Genomic DNA, 19,470 nt, shown 5'->3' with positions numbered 1-19,470 from the left:
AGAGAGAGAGAGAGAGAAATTGAATCATGTAAAGCAGGGGTGCCCAATCCTGCTCCTGCCGATCGACTGTCCTGCACAGTTCATCTCCAACCCTAATCAAACACACCTGAAGCAACCAATTAACGTCTTCAGGATCACTTGAAAATTAAAGGCAGGTCAGTTTGATTAGGTTTGGAGATGAACTGCAGGACAATCGATTGGCAGGAGTAGGAAAGGATTTAAAGTAAGATGTAGGCTAAGTGATAAAGACAAACAGATCTCTATCCAAAGAATTACCTTGTTCCCCTTCTTTAAATTCACCTACTTCTTGCCTGCCTTCTCTCCTGTAATCTTTCCTTCCAGGTCTTTCACTGCTTTCCTATAAACATACAAATATGATTCTAGCTGTGTCGAAATGCATTGTAGCTGGGGGAAAGAGCATTAGCCTATCAGACATTGATATTATTATCAGTTATTGAATTGTACAATCTGGTCACTCACTCCCATAACAGTTTGAAGGCAAATTTCTTTTTGGTGAACTTATCCTTATTTTCAGTCCTGAATCTGATGAGGCCAAAGGTCTGCTCGACAGTCCCTGAAATATAAGACACCAGTTGCTACTTAGTAAATTGCAAATTAACAGAAGAGAAAAAGACAGATTTTTGAATAGTCAATACGATCTGATGAGTGTGTTTACTTGCACATAACTATCCCAGTTATGATCAGGATATAAGTATCATATGCTAGAAATCGTAAATGTAAAAATGTAAAATAACACAGCATAGTTCATTATAGATAGATTAATGCTTATTAAAGCTAAAGTTATTCATTCAAGAGCTGCGAGTAATTTTCTCTTTGCCCTTAGTTGTTTTATTCACATTAAATGTGCAATTATCAGCAGGTTTATTAGATGCTGCCACTTTAAGACTGAATGCAGATCTAATTATACACATATTTTCTCCTAACTATTAACTCCCATTTAAGACATAAACTGTGTTTTTGTGTGTATTTGATCGTTTAGTTCTATGCGTATTTGCACACGAAACCCAAAGTATAGTTTGCTTGACCAGTTGCAGTCCGTTTCCAAGCGCGCGCCGCCATGGGAACAGGGACAATGTCTCTTGCGCGGATCATTGTGCTTTTAACAGCTCTTTTTACAATCAAACACGTCCCGCAATTTAGAACAACAGACACTGCATTTTACAACAATCACCGATTTTGCTCAGTGCTGATTCTGACGTTAAGTTTGGGTTTAGGGAGAAATGACAGCGTGGTGTGAAGGGAAAGATGATGCGCTAGATGAACACGGCTAGTTTTTAATAGTTTTACCTCACATATCTTCTTTTTATAATCCTTGGAAGCCAAAATCGAAATCGAAAATAAAATTAGATTAACTACCCAGATCAGATGTATATTTAATGGGCAGACTCTCAGATATCATGAACATCGTCAGATAGCTTTGTGAAATATTTTCTAACATTAGTGTTCAAAACTCAACAGTCCATTGGATGTGCATCAAACTAACATATTACAACATATTTCGAAATTTTAACATGCTTATTTGCGAAAATATACTTACAATTCAATTGTTCCTTTCCAATGGTGTCCACCATCTTGGTTAAAAAATTTGGCCGGCTCGCTGAGTTCGCAAAGTATCCTGGGTAATTTCATCTCCCACTTCGTTTTAAGCCTGTATCAGACCTCACTATGTTTTGAGGGTTGATTTTAAAGAATAGCAGTCCCCCTTGCTCCCATAAAGTTTTGGGACACCCTACCCCTACACGAGAACGCGCAAAAATCTCGGGCAAGGGGAGGTATTGGTACAGGCCCTTAGTGAAACAAGGACTAGACATGGACTAAACAAGGGGGCGTGGTAACTGGAAATGAGGAGGTGGGACAAGAGGAGCACATGGCCAACACAAACAAATATGGAGCCATGCACTCAGGCACAAGACAAACAGGAAATATTAACAGTGACAAGACTGTCAGGGTAGGAACCTGACAGGTTTGTCAAATATATTTGTATAGCGCTTTTCACAATACAGATTGTCAAAGCAGCTTCACAGTATTAAATTAAAATAATACAACAAGGTTTGTTTCTAGTGGAATTTATTGATTGATAAAATTAAATTAAATATCCCCAAAATATCCCCATTTTATATTTGTGCATGTAGTTTTCATGTAATATGAGCCCAGGTGTTTGTTTGTTTTGTTTTTCTACATATTTGTTATATAAAATAATTTGTTGCAGACATGTGATGCAGATTCAAGAAAATAAATAAAAAAAAAACAATAAAAAAATAAATTAAAAAAACTCTAGAATATGTAAAAATCTGGTTCTTGAAATGTTGTTACTTAACTTGTAGGGCAAAAGGAACAGCTCAACTGTTCTGTCAATTTTAACAACTCAGACCTTATCCTTGAAATCAAATAATCCTCTCAGCTAACAGCTCAGCTATAAAGAGGGAAAGAATTTCACTGGCGTCACTTACAGTAAAGGAGATCTGGGTTTGTGTAACCCTCCGCGGGGAGGTACCCACTAATATAAGGGTGAATCCTCGCGGAGAGAGCAGAACCTGGTACAAAGGAAATTACTTCAGTAATATGAGTACAGATGATTTTCATGGAAAACACGGGCAGGACAAACCAAATCATCTCCCTGTTATCTCAGGCATTCCTCAAGCAGAGCTGCTATAACATGACCTGTGACTAAAACCCAGTTATATCTCAACGCCTTGGAGACCTAGTGCCTCTTGTTGGACATCCGGGCAGAATCATGTATTTCCAGTATTATGAGTAAACCGGTGGAGTGTGTTTATCTGCATGTGAGATCTGTAATATGACTAAGGGGTGGCTTGAGTACAGGATAAAAAGGACGGGAGTTTCATTCTGGGGTCCTGTACTAACTTTCTCTCTCACTTACACACACTAACAGCTCTGAGAGAGATACTTTTACATGTTCTGAAGGCATTAAGGACAGCGAGTGACGGGGAAAGACAGCGGAGAACAACTCAGAACAAGAGAAGAGGTTTTTGTCCAGCTGATCTAGTGTCCTCGCAGTCGGACAGGCAGCATGTACTGGGACGTGGCCCTCTGGAGCGCCGGGATCTGGGCGATTCTGAGTTTAGCTGCTGGACAACTGACCGAGCAGGAGAAATCAACCATCGTGGACATGCACAACAAGCTTCGCTCTCAGGTTCAGCCCAGCGCCGCCTTCATGCAGAAAGTGGTAAGAGATGCACCTGACTGGAGAAACACATGTACAACATATTTCGCTTTGGTTCTAGTGGTGAAAACCTGATTGTTCCAAGAGTTACTGAACAAAAAGTATTTTTGTTCAGTCCAATCTTTACTTAAAAAAATATATGTTTTAGTGTACATGATACATAGAAAATAACGTTCCCAACCACATGTGTGTGAAGTCTGAGTTTGATCTCAGACTGTTGATGTTTTGGTCTCTGGATGCTCTTATGAGGTCAAAGCATCTAATCATCTGCCAATCACTGGAATCATATCTTTAATGGTCTCATTACTGCTGTAAACAACAATTATCACATTAATATACATGGTAATTGTGTCATGATGCTTATTCATTAGCACGATTAACTTCAAAACACTAGGGAGTCTAAGTAATACAGTAATCATGATTGTGGTTTACCAAATGAAAACTTTTCCTAAATGTAGTATTAAATTATTAAAGTATTAAATAAATCACTCAGCATAAAGTAATTTAGTATCAATGTTAGTATTTAAAATGTCCCTTTAAGAAGCAGCATTTTTGCTGTGTGAAACACACCTCAACTTGTGTGTCATGTGAATGCATGAAACCATCCTTTCTTATAAAAAAGGGACTTTTCAAATTGAAAACATGAGTTCGGTTGATTTAGACTGAATGGAGTGTGTGTGGGTGTGTGGATGCATGAAATGCCATTGCGCAACGTGTGTGTGACATGCTGAGGAATGTGAATGTTATATGAGACCGCAGGAACACTCTGCTGAGTGTGAGGGCCCTATCTTGCACCCAGCGCAATTGACTTTGTACACCGACGCATGTATCATTCCTATTTTGCACCCGCGCAAAGCACGCTTTTCCCTCCACAGAAGCACTTCGCTAAACTAGGGAATGAACTTGCGCTCCCGGGGCGGTTCAGCGCAAAAAAGGAGGTGTGTTCCAGCGCAAACGTTCCTTCATGCTATTTTGCAGGTTTAGAAAACAATTGCGCCACTAACCAGGAAAAAATAGTTTAAAGTCAGTGGCGCGTTGCGCATGTTATTCATATGCTATTTTAAGGGTGCATGCTTGGCCATAATCAATGTAGCGTGTGCACAACGCGCATACACTTTGATTCTCTCATCTACACAGAAGCAGCAGTTTTCATTTTTGCAAATCATACATTATTACAATAGATAGATTGATAGATAGACAATTTATTATAAAAGCATACATCTAGCTTACACATTTACCCAAATTATCATACGCCTTTTTAACCGAAGTTAATTTGGGTGGGTTTCTCCATCCCCAACGTCCCTGACGAGAGCGTTGCTCTCCTCGGCTGTGAACCGCTCCTGGCGCGTGCCTGGCAAATCCGCCATTATAAGAGGAACCCGCTTTAGAACAAGCGCGCCTGCTCTTAAAGGGAATGTGAGATGACGCTCTGATTGGTTTATTTCATGTTACGCCCAAACCACACCTATGAATAATGAAGCTACTTCAGACCAACCCATTTTAGATTTGCGCCTGGGGCAAGAGTCATTTATCCCGCCGGGAAAGTAGCAACAGCGCCAAGACCCGCCCACAAAGTTACTTGCGCTTTGACACTTGCGTTTCAGATCGTTAAAATAGGGCCCCGAGTGTTTTAATAAAGCCCCATGTGGTCATCCTGTCATACTCTCTTGTGTTTGTATTATGGGTGAAATTCAGAGCAGGAATATGGGGAGATTTAGTAGGAAAGACTCTGGGTGTCGTGTGAAACATGTTTTGTTCACTTACATTTACACAACAATAGAGTGGATTGTACCAACAACATCATTCTGGGTCATATTTCACTGCAAAATGAAAAGAAAAAATTAGGAAAGAAAGCAAAGCTTATTTTGCATTACAGTCATGAGAATTGGGAGGTGCTCAATTCTCATGTAAATCAATGACACAAATTAATTAAAAATAAATGGAATGAATTGAGTTCCCTTTCACCTCTTCTTGTGCTTGAATATTTAAATAGGCAATTCGTAATACAACATCATCATGAAAGCTTAAGCATTGCCTATTTAAATATTCAAGAACAAAAAGATGCGAAAGGGAACTCAATTCATTACTCGCACGCTGTGTGGGAAGTTTAAGCATCCGAAACACGCGCCCTGAAAGCCGTGTCTCAGACAGCGTGCGAATAATAAATTGAGCTCTCTTTCATGTCTTCTTGCTCTTGAACGGAAAAATTCACACAAAATGTGGTCAAAAAGTGCCCATCTCGACGAGTATCCTAGTAAACGCGGTCGGTTATGTCTTAAGTGAACGTAAACAGTAGAGAAAGAAAATGCATGTGTACAGTATATCAGTATATTGGATCTGTGCATTAAGTCTTAAACTGACAGTATCCTAATATTATAGACCTACCTGAAAAGCACTGTTTATTTCATTTGTATACTGAGTGGCCTACTCATTTACATTTACATTTATTCATTTAGCAGACGCTTTTATCCCAAGCGACTTACAAATGAGAACAACAGAAGCAGTTAAACTAACAGTAGGACAACAATATGCAAGTGCTATGACCCTTCTCAGTTTAATCTAACGCAGTACATGTTAAATTATTATTATCAGTATTGTTTTTTTTTAAATAACAGAATAGAATAGAATAGAATAGAATAGAAGAGAAAGTGTTAGTATTACTGGATCAAGCGCTGTCGAAAAAGAAGCGTATTCAGACGTTTCTTGAAAAGCACTCATTCTTGAGCACTCAGGAATGCTTACGCTGGAGCGGGCTGGGCTGCGGCCGGGTCCAAGCTGAGGCCTGGGTGGAGGCTGCTGAGGTGGCCCAGCGGCAACGAGCAGGCGGAGGATCTGCCTCGGGCGTATGGGTGGAGGCAGCAGTGGGCCGCCGGGGCAGGATATGTCAGATGGCCTCCGTCTGCTTCTAGGCGGCAGAGAACTGTTGGGCAAAGTTCTCCACTGCGTCGCCGAATAGCCCAACCTGTGAAATGGGGGAGTCCAGGAACTGAACCTTGTCCGCATCCTTCATGTCTGCCAGGTTGAGCCAGAGATTGCGCTCCTGGACCATTAAGGTGGACATCGATCGCGTGAGCTGCAACCTTCGTGCCGTGGAGGGTGAGGTCAGTTGCAGTGCGGAGCTCACCCATGAGCTCACAGTCTGGACTACCCTTGTGCATGTTCATGAGTGCCTGGGTCTGGTGGACCTGAAGCAGCGCCATGGCATGCAGAGAGGAAGCGGCTTGCCCACAGGCTTTGTAAGCCTTGACGGTAAGGACGGACGAGAACTTACCGACCTTAAGGCCCTTACCCTGGACAGGTAGCGAAAAAGCAAAACGAAAAGCGAATAATTTGCGTGCGAATAGTTCGCGTCAAAACCATTCACATCAGCAGCGGCGCGAATTTGCGACGTCTGTGACGTTCAGAGCTTCAACATTCCAAAACTTTCGCGCCGACAGCTAAGAAAACATGGACACTTAATCATCATCATCATCCAGTGAAGACGAGCTTTTCATTTTCTTTAAAATACAGAAAAGAAGGTTTTGGGTGCACCCAATCTGCATTATGCTAATGTCCACTTTTAGCTTCCTTTTCCTCTCTCCTTTTTGTCACATAGGTGTCCCTGAGGTTTTTCCACAGTTTGTTTGCGTCTTCAACTAAACACAGTGCGTTTTGTACACATTACATGAAACACACGAAGTAACAAGTTAAAATCATTCGACTAGAAACTGTAGATATCACACAAAGAAAGTATAGTATACTAAAAGCAGCCCTAAATAGTCTCACTACATTTTTGTTACATTTTCAAAGTAAACATGGTCTCTGTCTCTATCTTTGATGATAATAGTGTTAGCTTTCTATCCCAAATGTAGTTTAGCCTGCTAGCCTACACAGCACAGGACTATACAACGACTAAAACTATCACACAACATACTCACAGTCGTGATAACCGAGTTGGTTGGCAATGCTACGCCACACATTGTCTTTCAAATCGTTGTCCTTGTAGTAGGCCTATGTGATTGGCTGAAGTCTTTTCTGTTGCTGCAAAAGTAAAAAAAAAATCGAAATTGAAGCGAAAAAAGTAAAAGTCGTTTTTTCGCTGCAGCACATTTGCAATCGGTGTGGAAGCACTCATTACACAAACCGCTGATCAAAAAATAAACCCATTGCATGAATTATTCGTGCGTCAAAATCGCTTCCAGTGAGAAAGGCCCTTTAGAGGGGAGATGAGGATCCCCCTTCCATGAGGTAGCAGTCGCCGGACACAGTAGCATAGCGACAGACCGCTCCACTGGAGGGATAGCCTCGTAACCCTTCACCGTCAAGGGTAGTGAGAGGGGTTTCTGGTAGAGAAAGGTGCCATCCACGACCTAGTTAGCTCCTCATGCACTTCAGAGAAGAAAGGTACTGGGGTGACGGGCTAAGAACCAGCCCAGCCCGCCCCGAGAAACCAATCATCCAACCGAGACGGTTCGGGACACGGTGGAGGATTCCAGATGAGCCCTACCGCCTCAGCGGCCCTTTTCTGCATAGCTGCCATGTCTGGATCTGCCTTGGGCAGCGTTGGTCTCCCAGAGGGAGGCAGCAGAGCCGAGTCGTCATCTCCAGAGCCCAGCTCTCCATCCGATGCTGCGATGGACATCCTGTCCTCTGGAGGGGCCCCGATCGAAACGGCTGGTCGGTCCACTACAGAAGGACCGAGCGCGCTGGTCCTTCTGGTCCTGCTGGTCTGGGAGCTCCACCAACTGCGGTGCAAATGAGGAGTGAGGGACCCACGGGGCTTTGGACGAAGGCGAGTCTCGATCTCAGCACTGCAATGGTCATGTTCCCGCAGTGAGAACATGAGTCATCCATAAAAGCTACCTCAGCATGCTTTAAGCCAAAAAACGTGATACAGCTATTGTGACCGTCAGAGGGGGACAGAGCCCTACCGCACCCACAAACGCACGGATGGAATGGCATCTTGAAAAAGACGCAAACACCCCCATGTTACTCTTTCAGGAAATGGGACCCGTCACCAGTGCCGGAGCACACAGGGGAATGACCGCGGCAACACTGTACAGAAACAGTGAAGCACTCACTACTTCCGCCTTCAACCGGCCATCAACAAACACTTGTAGAAATTAAATGCTGTTAGAACAGCAGTTGAGAGCTTCAGAAGCTTGCGATCAACGCTACAACTTCGCTGTAGAAACACCAGCACTGTGAGTGTCTTCCAGAAGAACACCGACACACTCGCTCATTGTAACACAACACTCTTCAGAGACATCGACACCGATTGACACCGATCTGCTGTCACAAAACTAACAAACCTCAAAGTCAAATAACATCATCAAACTTGTTTCTGTCGTTTAAGGTGTGGAACGATACACTGCGTGTGGTGGCGGAAGCTTACGCAACAAAATGCATCTGGGAACGCAACCCTGACCTTGAGGAACTCACATTGGGGGAAAATCTCTTTGTCAGCACTAGAACTTTCAATGCAACCAAAGCAATGGTTAGCTGGTATGAAAACTATCTTAACTAAAACCTAAATGAGAAAGAATGAATGACTGATGACTAAAAGAATAAATACCAATGATCTGTGATATGCAGAAATATTATCTATAAGCAGTAATACAACTCATTTCTTTGCACCACAGGTTTGGAGAAAATGTGGATTATGACTATGAAAACAAGTTCTGTCCTGAAGACAAAATGTGTGACCATTACACTCAGGTAAGCACCATTTCCATTCTGTGCATTTGATTGGTTTTCACAGTATGAATATGCAGATGTGAGTAATAAGCGTTTCTGCTGTTTTTACAGATGGTGTGGGCGAACAGCAATACAATCGGCTGTGCTACTCACTTCTGTGACACTCTTGAGGGTCTAGGTTTCGAGAAGGTCACTCTTCTCGTCTGTGATTACTATCCTCAGTAAGTGTGTTTCAATAATCCAAACTGAACATGAGCTCAGTGTTCTAGAAAGTGTGTTACATATACAAACATTTTAGTCTAGAAGTCTATACCACCAGCTAATACTGAAACAGCTTTAAAACTATCTTAAGTAATGGTTCTCAACCTTTTCGAACGACTCAAGGACCAATTTGTAAGTCGCTTTGGATAAAAGCATCTGCTAAAGGATTAAATAAATGTATAAATAACACTCATTTATATATATCTTATATATGTCTTTATATATAAATACTAGCCTGGGTTTCGCCATGCTGCCTTGTGCGCAGTGCGATTTTATTCACGCTGCTAGGCAGCCTGGACACCATGGACCAGATTAAGGGAACCAATCACAGAACGGGGAAGGAGCAGCAAGACGATGAAGATGTCTATGCGACACACCGAAGCAGTTTGTTTATATCTATGGATCCAACATGGCATCAGACGCGAAGTTACCTTTCGATGCAGCCTTAGATAGTGTTCTAAGTAGTTTAGAACGCAAGTTTATTTCGTCTTCTTCCTCGTCGAATTTCTGTCGCTCTACATACATCATCTGGTATAATTGAAACGATTGGCTATGAGCTACATACAGGCGCATTTGATAGACATTCGTAGCGCCCAATAAACGGCTCTGGGCATTCGTAAACCACGCCTCAAATACGAGAAAATGAACATGTGGTTCCCAGACCACGTCTCAATGAGAAAGAGGTCTGATGTTAGCCAGGCTATATAAATACTGCATATTTAAAAAATCTTCAGTTATGTATAAATATTTTTAACTCACAAATGTCAATTTCTCAGCAATTTCTTCTCAATAAAATATTTTACAGCTTGACACAACTAGAAGTTGTATAGAAGTTTACATTTTTTAGATTTTATATATTTTTATGACTTTTCCAGGTCTAGAAATCTCACTTATATTTGGCCCATACATACATAAATGCACACACACACACACACACACACACACACACATACAGTATACACACATATATATATATATATATATATATATATAGAGAGAGAGAGAGAGAGAGAGAGAGAGAGAGAGAGAGAGAGAGAGAGAGGTGTGTGTGTGTGTGTGTAAATACTGTTTAAGCTTATATAAAGATATTTAAACCATACCTTTTACTTAATAAAGTGAAATATCTATTAAATCCATTCTTCGTTTCAGAGGAAATTTTGATGGACAAAATCCATGTGTCTGGAGAGCCGTGCTCAGAGTGTCCAGATAATCTGCCAGTGTGTGAGGAGAACATCTGCGGTAATGTGACAACTTTATCAGTGCAAATCAACTTAAAGCCAACATGAACTAAATCGCCATGAATAACTAAATGCTTATTTTTGTTGTACACCCTCCTCTCAATCTCTCTTTTCCTCACAGTAAATGAGACCGGCATGGAAAAAAAAAACAAGAGTCATGGATCCAAGATGGAAAGCGTCTCCTCTCATCTACTGATGCTCATCGGGATGGTGCTTGTTTTGTGAGAGTCTGGAGTGGATGAGATCCTTCATAACCTGACGAGACGCACACAAAACACACAAGATGTGTGTGTGCACTGCAAAAAATGATTGTCTTCCTCAGTATTTTTGTCTTGTTTTCCAGTACAAATATCTAAACGTTCTTAAATTAAGATACAATTACTTAAGAAGCAAAATGACTTAAGATATTAAGTCTCGTTTTATGAAAAATGCATACATTATTTTTTTGCTTAAAACAAGAAAACATATCTCCCAATCTCCCGACTCATAATCACCTAGGGTTGGAAATCGTAAGAAATTTTCCGGTTCCGGTTCTGATTCCGGTTCCGCCAAACGATTCCGGTTCCGGTTCCAGTTCCCATTCAATAAAAAATATTAAAACAACTAATAAAAAATAGTAGTAAGGGAAAAATCCACAATCCTTTTTGTGTTTATTTCTTATACTTGTCAAATGAGTTTAACAGACTGAACAAATTCAACATATTGTTAAGCTATTTTTGCAAAAAAAAAAAAAATTAGCTTTTCTGAAGGAAAATAAAAAATTCTGCATTGTCTAATAATTTGGGACCTCTCCTATAGCTTATTGTATCTCCAGCAGTGGAGAATACCCTCTCAGAAGGGGTAGAATATACTTGAATGTAAGATGTGTGTAGAACAGATTATTTTTAAAATCGTTTTGAATGATTGATTCATAAAGACTTGTTTCATTACTGATAAATCAGCGCTCATATAGCAGTTAATAAACAGAACTGCATGCGTCTTGCGGAAGAACATTGTTGCCGGAGCTTCTTCTCTCTATTTATGTCTATGACGAGTCACACAGGTACTACTCCGCAGCGGCTGCGATCCGCCAGTCTAAAGTATAGTCCGAGTATAAACGCTTATTGCAGGCTTAACGTAGTAATTCTGGATAAGACAAAAACACGGTTTGAAAAAAAGGCATTCATGATCCACTTGCTTATTGTATACATTTTGTAAATTCTGAACACAAAAAAAGTTACGGACTGCGTCTTTATGAATGTTTTGAAGATGTAGGGTAGACTGTGTACAGTTGAGACACTTTTTGAGTTTTGATTTTTCACACAAAAATACATACTGAAAAGAATTGAATTTTCACATGAAATGCCACATGACATTACATTAGCTTGTAGACTAATATATTATCAATCAATAATACCCATAAGTAGTTTATATTTTCCACAATTAGTGAATAAAAATAAGGTGCTTTTTGTGTCAACTCTGTCTCAACTGTACCTATGTACGGGACAGTTGAGACACCCATTTTTAATGAGGGAAATGTAACTAAATGTTCATTGCAAATATAATAAATAAAGACAAATGAAGAAAATAACAATTGGGCAACATGTCTGTTTATTCATCCTTTCTAAATTCATTAATTTTATGTAAATTAGCACCGTTAAAATGTATAAAACATGAACAAGATATTTAACAAACAGATTTCACAACGGTACAAATGGAAACATTCCAATTACAACACAATGTCAAAGTAACAGTAAGAAACAAAGTATATGAAATATGAAATTGTATTTTTAATTGCGTCCTATGCAGGCCAATTATGACGTTTAACCTGTTATCATAACACTGAACAAATAAACAGCGTGTTTTGTAATATAACTCTATTGGGGTACGGTTGAGACACTTGTGTCTCAACTATCCCCCGCTGGCCACTTCGCACATTTCTCTAGATTTTGCATTGAGCTTGCATGACTCAATACCATGAAATATGGCAATTTTTAGGGCACAGAATAACGTTTGTAATGGTACCAGTTACGTTTAACAGTCACATAAGGATAATAAGTTATTCATAGTTGAGTGCGCAAAAAACGATGCAAGCCTTACGTTAGAAAAAAAACTTTTGCAGATATCTTCTGATCGGAGACGCGTCCAGTCTTCAGATTTTGCAGGATAAAAGAGGACACTAATACGCATGTGCACAGCAAAAATCACAACTTGTGCATGCTGCGCGCGCAAGTTATTTAAGGTGTCTCAACTGTACACATGTCTCAACTGTACACAGTCTACTAATGTCTACTAATGTTCAATCTTGAAAGATTGAGCTTGGTCTGGTGATAGCCAGGCTAATTATTATCCAAAACATGGTAGAAAACAGAAAACTAAAGCCCTATTCGCACTGGATTAGTATTATCTGGGGACCTTGTGTGATTTAGAAATTACCCACCCACATCTGAATTTCGTGCATTCGCATGGGATAAGCGAAGCCTGTGATTTTACTCGAATTGACTGACTTATCTCCCGAATATGATGTCAATAGGCTATTGCTTGGAAATGTCTTATTATTATAGGTCGAGCTGTATGCTATATCATAAACAGAACAATGCAGAAGAATGTTCCTTACTGCATTCTGCACACTGAATCATTCTTTTTGTTTATGCTCATCTAATGGTTTTCAGCTTTCTCTTTCTGCAAATTGTTTAGTTGTATGGTGTATAGCGATCAGTGTTGGGAACGTTACTTTAAAAAAGTAATTAGTTATAGTTACTCACTACTTGTTCCAAAAAGTAACTGAGTTAGTAATTGAATTACTCTATAATAAAAGTAATTCATTACCAGGGAAAGTAACTATTTGCGTTACTGTTAAAAAAAAAAGTTGCTATATGTCAAAGACTTTGGAAACACTTTGCAGTTTGAATGTCCTGTATAAACAAAATTACGGAATGTTTTTAAGTTTCCACTGTTCGATCGCGTCCGCGCCTCACACACACACACACACACACAAATGTAAACACTTTGCGACTTTTCGATCGCGCCCGCGCCTCTCTTTCTCTTTCTCTCTCTCTCTCTCTCTCTCACACACACACACACACACACACACAACACATTCCAGCATTCCAATCTTTACATCGCAGCCTGCTCCAGAGCCATGTTCAGAGCTAAGGCGGGGCTACAGATTAGGTGTCCCTAAAGAACCCGCGTATAACAGTAGTTCCGCATTTACATTAATTAATTTGCACGCGAGTTTTATTTATGTTTATACCGTGTATTCTCCGTGTAAATGTATGCACCAAACCGTGACGCCCATACCGGTACATGTACCGTTCCACCCCTAGTTCTTGCATTTGACCTCAATGAATTTGAAGTAGTGCTTATATCTCCACCTTGAAAATGCCAACTTTTTATCGGATTGCTCCCGACTCGCCATCTCTGCTGCTTCATCGAATCTCTGTTTAGCTGGTGTGTGTGTGTGTGTTGCGCGTGTGCTGGCATGTGTGTAAAAACACTGGCTCTGATTGGCTACCATAAAACACATGACTCCTTAGCCAATCATAATCGCTTACCTCGTTATTATCCCACCTCCTCACTAGCTGTGTGAGCCAGGGGTGCGTTCGGATTACACAGTTTATTCAATCAATGCATAGTAACGCACCGCATTTAACGTCCAGTAATGTTAACGGCGTTGTAACGACGGGAAAAGTAATTAGTTAGATTACCCCGTTACTGAAAAAATAACGTCGTTACCTAACGCCGTTCTTTTAAACGGCGTTATTCCAAACACTGATAGCGATATGACCCAGCACCCAAAATACTATCAAAACACTCCAACGCAGCCTCCATTCTTCGCGAAAGATGGATAAAAAAGCACACAGGAAACAAAAACCTTCAAAAAATTATAAACGACCCCACCAAATCACAGAGATGCTGATTCCCACGGGACTAATATTATCACAGGACCTGTTCGGCGAAATATAGTAGGTCATTTGTGGGGGAATTTTTACTTTATAAATCATAGTCATGGCTGATTCTCACGGGATTAAGATCACAGACAACCTCCTTAAATTATTACAAATGACTAGAGGTCACCAGGTAATACTTGTCCTGTGCGAATAGGGCTTAAGACAAAGTAAATGGAGGTGTTTGAGAAACACCTCTTTGAATTTTACCTCGTTTTATTGCAGCTTTTTATATAGTGAAATGAAAACTTTTTTTTATATATCTCAGAATTGTGAGATATAAACTCGCAACTGCAAGAAGAAAAAAAAAGGTCTGAATTTTTTTATTGCATGGCAGAAACAAGCTTCTATTAAGACTTAGATCATCTGTTCATCTCAATGTCTCCTCAAGTTTACTGCAAGATGTGTCACTTTAGCTGGAAAATATTTTCATGGTTTGAATTTGTGCAGCCTTTTTATTGACAGTATTTGAGAATTATTACAATGCACAAGTACATGCATGTATTGTATGTAGAGTATATATATATATATATTTTATATGTAGGCTAAACGTCATTTATAGTGTTAAAATTCAAAAGCTGGTAAAAACTGGAATGAAAAAACCTAATTTATCCTATTTAAAATGACCTATGGTGGTTTTCTTTAATATATATTTTGGATGTGACAACTTCTATGTAGTCACATGATGGATCACTGACCACTAATAACAGTTACTGATCATCTCCATCAATCATAATTCACAGATGATGATGATGATGATGATGATGTCCTATGTTGAACTCAACAGACATCAGATGGCAGTATAACTCAAAGGTGTTGACATTTTCTATTTTAAAGGATTTTAAGCAAATATTTTATTTTGCCTTTTGTTTCATAATACATTTGATTTATATAACCATTTTGCTGATTTTAAAGTGTTGTATAAACAGGACAGGTACTATCAACACATACACAGACGTAAAATGTTTGCAGTGCGCTTTCATGAACCCTCACCTTCCCCAGCTCCACCTGTATAGATCTGCAATGGGCAATTAATGTATGCTGTATTGTATATATGATGTATATATGACAAGTGACTGTGGTGCTTTGCCTGTACCTCTGGAAATGATTATCTGAACAGCAAAATGGTCCAAGTCTAGAACAACACCCTACAGAAGAAAGAAAATAAATAAGGCAGTTTAGCACAAGAAAGATCAACCTTTGCCTTTCAAAACCAGTAGTAAAAACTTTATAGTACAACTCTTCACTGGAGAGCTACATGCAAGTGAATTACGATCAAATGTAATAACTGATAAACGAAGGCATCTGTTGTTTAGACACAATCCATCAGGTCATTTACACAGGACACATCATGAGCAGTGCAGCAGAGTTCAACAAGTGCACTCTCAGAAAAAACAGTACCCTTCAAAAGGGTTCTAATATGTACCATTTAGGTACTAATATGATACTGTACACGTTTGGTTATCAATATGTACTTTTGAGGGACTAATACGCACTCTTTAGGTACAAAGGTGTACCTTTTGAAAAGGTACCGCCACAGTGACAGCTTTTGTACCTTTTTTTCTGAGAGTGTGTGTGAAAATGAGTTCCCTAACATGCGGATGCCAATCACTCAAAGACGTACATCAACAGCAAATAAATCGCACCCTATACCCTTAAAGGGATAGTTCACACAATAATTTTAATTCTGTCATCAAATACTCACCCTCATGTTGTTCAAAACCTGTATGAGTATCTTTCAAACACTTTACTGGAACAAGAGCAGAGATAAACTGCAGACACAGGCAAGCGAACAGGAACACACCATAGGACACAAAACGAACAGCAAAGACATGAGGGAAATAGGCACAATATAAAGGGACCAGAACACATGAGGATCAGGTGAGCACAATCAGGCCCTGTCCCCTTAAAACTTCCACTTGGTTTTGAGTGCCCTCGACAGTAAAGTCCCCTCGATGAGGGAAGTGGGGTTGAAGATCTTTCCCTATGAAACTACTACTATTTTCATTCAGGAAAATGTCGGTTCTAGCGGTTGTGTTGCCTGTTGTGTGGGCTGTGTTGGTTTATCTATCACTAATTAATCAACAGAGAAGACGTGGAAAACAGAAGACGCATTCGCCGTCTTCTTTGCCTTGTTGATTTGTTTCAGGTATGTCGATTTGTTTAAATATTTTGACGTTATGTTCAACTCAGCTGTTGATGATTTAACGCCAGCCCAACTAGAACTACCTGTTGTTTGTGTCGATAAAATAAGACAACCTACACATTCAGATTGTATACTTACGTAATGTAGCCTTTAAAGGGTCATTTCACCCATTTGAACATTGTTTTTTATTTAAAGTGGGTCATATATGTAGTCGAAATGTAAAATAATTTTTGAATTCGGTGCCTTCGTGAACGAGAAAAGACAAAAAATAACTTCAGAACGCATTTGTATGAAAGACAACAACTCCCACAATGCACCACATTGCACAGCTCCGCAAGCCACTCCCACTAATCCAGAAAGCGCATATCTGCCTATAAGAGAAATCACTCTTCCGTCTACAAGGCTAGCTACTACCAGAGCTTGAAATTCATTTCACATTCACACAAAATGTCTAGTTAGTTGGCGAACTCATATAGTGCATTACTCCTCGTTTGTATTTCTTTCGAAAAGGTGAATTATTGCATGGTACCTGGATGTTCAGTCAGAACATATGCGGTGCGAGACTAGGATAGTTCTCAACACAAACGTCCGTGTCCTCGTCTGATTCAGAGATTTCGTCCAGGAGAAATTGTCATCGTTGAAATTCTTTGCCGCAGACGGACTCTATCTCTGTGTTCGTAGCGGTTCGTAGCTGCATTGTGAGATCACCGGCGCCACCGGTCCGCCCTAACCCGAGCCAGTCCGGGCTCCTCGTCCGCGGCAGGCAGGTCTTCTGCCTCGGCTGCTCTTCGCTATAATGCGGCTTGTAAAGGTAGCCACAAACACCTGATTCAAGCATCAGACTTCCGAAATCCTCTTCTTCTATATCATATTGAGCACTCTCCTCCGCTATTGTCATAACTTTACATCTGTCTCCACAGCGCCTGTTAGCTTAGCTACAAACAAGATGGAGGATATTGCTTTCAGTTTCAGAGAGTAAAGTCCCACCCACTGATCTGTAATAGGTCTGTAGCGTGAGCGCGCCCCACCCTGGGAAAGATGAGAAACTAGTGTCTGTAGTCTTAACAGAAATCCCCCCCTCTAACACTTCCTCCTACAATGACGCAAAATGACGATTTTTGCGTCATTGTAGGAGGAAGTGTAAGAGGTAAATAACAGATTTCTCCCATCTCAGGGGAAAATGAGAGAGTGTTGCACGACCATTCAATAGTATGACTGGGTTTCTAACAATGCAAAGCTTAATGCAAATGGGTGAAGTGTCCCTTTAACTGTTGATAGGTATTCATTTCCTGTGTGTGACATAAGGAGAAAGTCCAGCTAGACCAGTGTACAAAACTTTCTGCAGTCCTCTGGGGGAGGGGTGTAGCTATTAGAGACCTCTAGGTTGAGGTTAGATACCGCTGTTTACTGAAAGCAAGATTCACACCTTCGAGTGGGGGGAGGGACATACAAACACACAAAAAAAAAGCACAAATACAACTATCTGGGCCTCTAGAGACTGGAGTCAGATCAGTAGATTAGGGAGAGAAATATTTTATGGCTGCAGAATTTAAATCTTCATGCATTTACATTCATTGTTATTGTTGTAAATGTCACCAATGTGTAATGTGTAAGCAAAACATGTTTTTATTAGGCTAATTGATTAAACTGGTGTTGTTGGGCCATGACTTATGCAATAATGTTGGTTGTTGTTCATTGTTTTCCAGAGTGACCGTCCAGCGACATTCTGCAGGTTGAATATCGATGTGCCCATCCTACCTGTGGTTTAATGTGGAGTCAGAGGTCAAACAGGACTTCAGGTTAAGTAGGCGGGTCATGCATGCCCTGCAGCGCCTGATGCAGAGAGAGCAGGAGCATGGCTGGGGCAAGGAATTTGAAGTCCTGATCTATGTCTATTGGCTTGCCCATGGACTTTCCTATCGTGTGGTGTTGCGAGTTTTCAGTGTGCCCAAATTCACTGTTCACAGGATTATACACAAGGTGGCACAGGTAATTTGGGACAATCTCCATAGAGCCATCACCTTTCCGAAGCCTGCTAACGTGGACACTGTGGCTGATGGATTTGCCCAGTGTTCTGGGACACCCGTCCTCGACAAAGCTGTTGGTGCTATTGATGGTTGTCATATAAGAATCAAGCCCCCATCACTTCATCGCCTGGGCTATTTAAACTACAAAGGGTTTTACTCAATAAACATGCAAGCCATCTGTGACTCTACTGGAAAGTTCCTGGATATTTTCATAGGCTATTCAGGTTCCGTACACGATGTGGGTGCGCATCAGTATTGCACCAGTTATAGGCTATTTTTGAAAATGTGATAGTTCCTACTCCTATCAACTTACCATTAACAATGATGTGGGGTCCTCTGCCGGCTTGAAAGAGGCCACAATCACGGGAGGATCTATCGCTGGCCTTCCCCCCAAAACGGCATGCATCGCCTCACAGTACCGCCAATTGTTTTTTCACCGCTGTCTGTACCTGAGCCCGTCTTTGGTTGTTTCAGGTCCTACAATAACAACCACACACACACACACACTAGTGATGTTACGTATGACACTGAAGCTTCGATGTGCGTATCACACATGTGACACAATTTCTAGTGAAGCCCCGTATCGGGGTGTGTATTGGTTTACTAGAGTCATGTGATGGACGACAAATGAAGCCTCACTTTCTGTCCATTCACGTGCGCGTTTCGCTTTGGGTGTCAGAAGGCTCGAACCCCAGATCTTATTTAACAAGTCATTGTTGGCTCAGTCTGGCTGATGGGTTTGTGAGGAGAGAAAATTAATTTATTTAATGAACAAATAAAACACAAACATGTAAGGCTTTTATTTGTACACATAACATTGAAACTATGGAGTGTGCTGTGGTTGCTTCATCTGCCAGAGATTCTAACACAGGCTTCTGGCTGCTTTATTTTAAATAAGCACCAGATGGCGCTGTTCTCGACACTCTCGAAGCTTTGAATCTTTTCCCGGAACAGTCAGGGGAAAGCCTCAATGATTCATGAGGCTTAA

The 19,470-nt window shown here is 40.6% G+C and overlaps 1 protein-coding gene across 2 annotated transcripts; it reads left to right on the top strand.

Annotated features, from left to right (window-relative positions):
- Window positions 1–167: 167 nt before the first annotated feature.
- On the top strand, window positions 168–17,525 carry LOC308703042 (peptidase inhibitor 16-like). Of its 2 annotated transcripts, XM_081386302.1 has the most exons (7): window positions 168–223; window positions 2,915–3,208; window positions 8,541–8,689; window positions 8,827–8,902; window positions 8,993–9,102; window positions 10,292–10,381; window positions 10,502–17,525. In XM_081386302.1, exons 2-6 carry the CDS (start codon window positions 3,053–3,055, stop codon window positions 10,350–10,352), a joined length of 552 nt encoding a protein of 183 aa, XP_081242428.1. In that variant the 5' UTR covers window positions 168–223; window positions 2,915–3,052; the 3' UTR covers window positions 10,353–10,381; window positions 10,502–17,525. The 2 variants fall into 2 exon arrangements, with proteins under 2 accessions (XP_081242428.1, XP_081242427.1); XM_081386301.1 differs by lacking the exon at window positions 168–223 and having other exon boundaries at window positions 2,540–3,208.
- The last annotated feature ends 1,945 nt before the right edge of the window (window positions 17,526–19,470 follow it).

Source organism: Scardinius erythrophthalmus (assembly GCF_964197995.2).
Source record: "Scardinius erythrophthalmus genome assembly, chromosome: 15".
Lineage (NCBI taxonomy): Eukaryota > Metazoa > Chordata > Actinopteri > Cypriniformes > Leuciscidae > Scardinius > Scardinius erythrophthalmus.
Note: the sequence above shows the minus strand (reverse complement) of the source record. Positions and strands in the feature narration are given on the sequence as shown.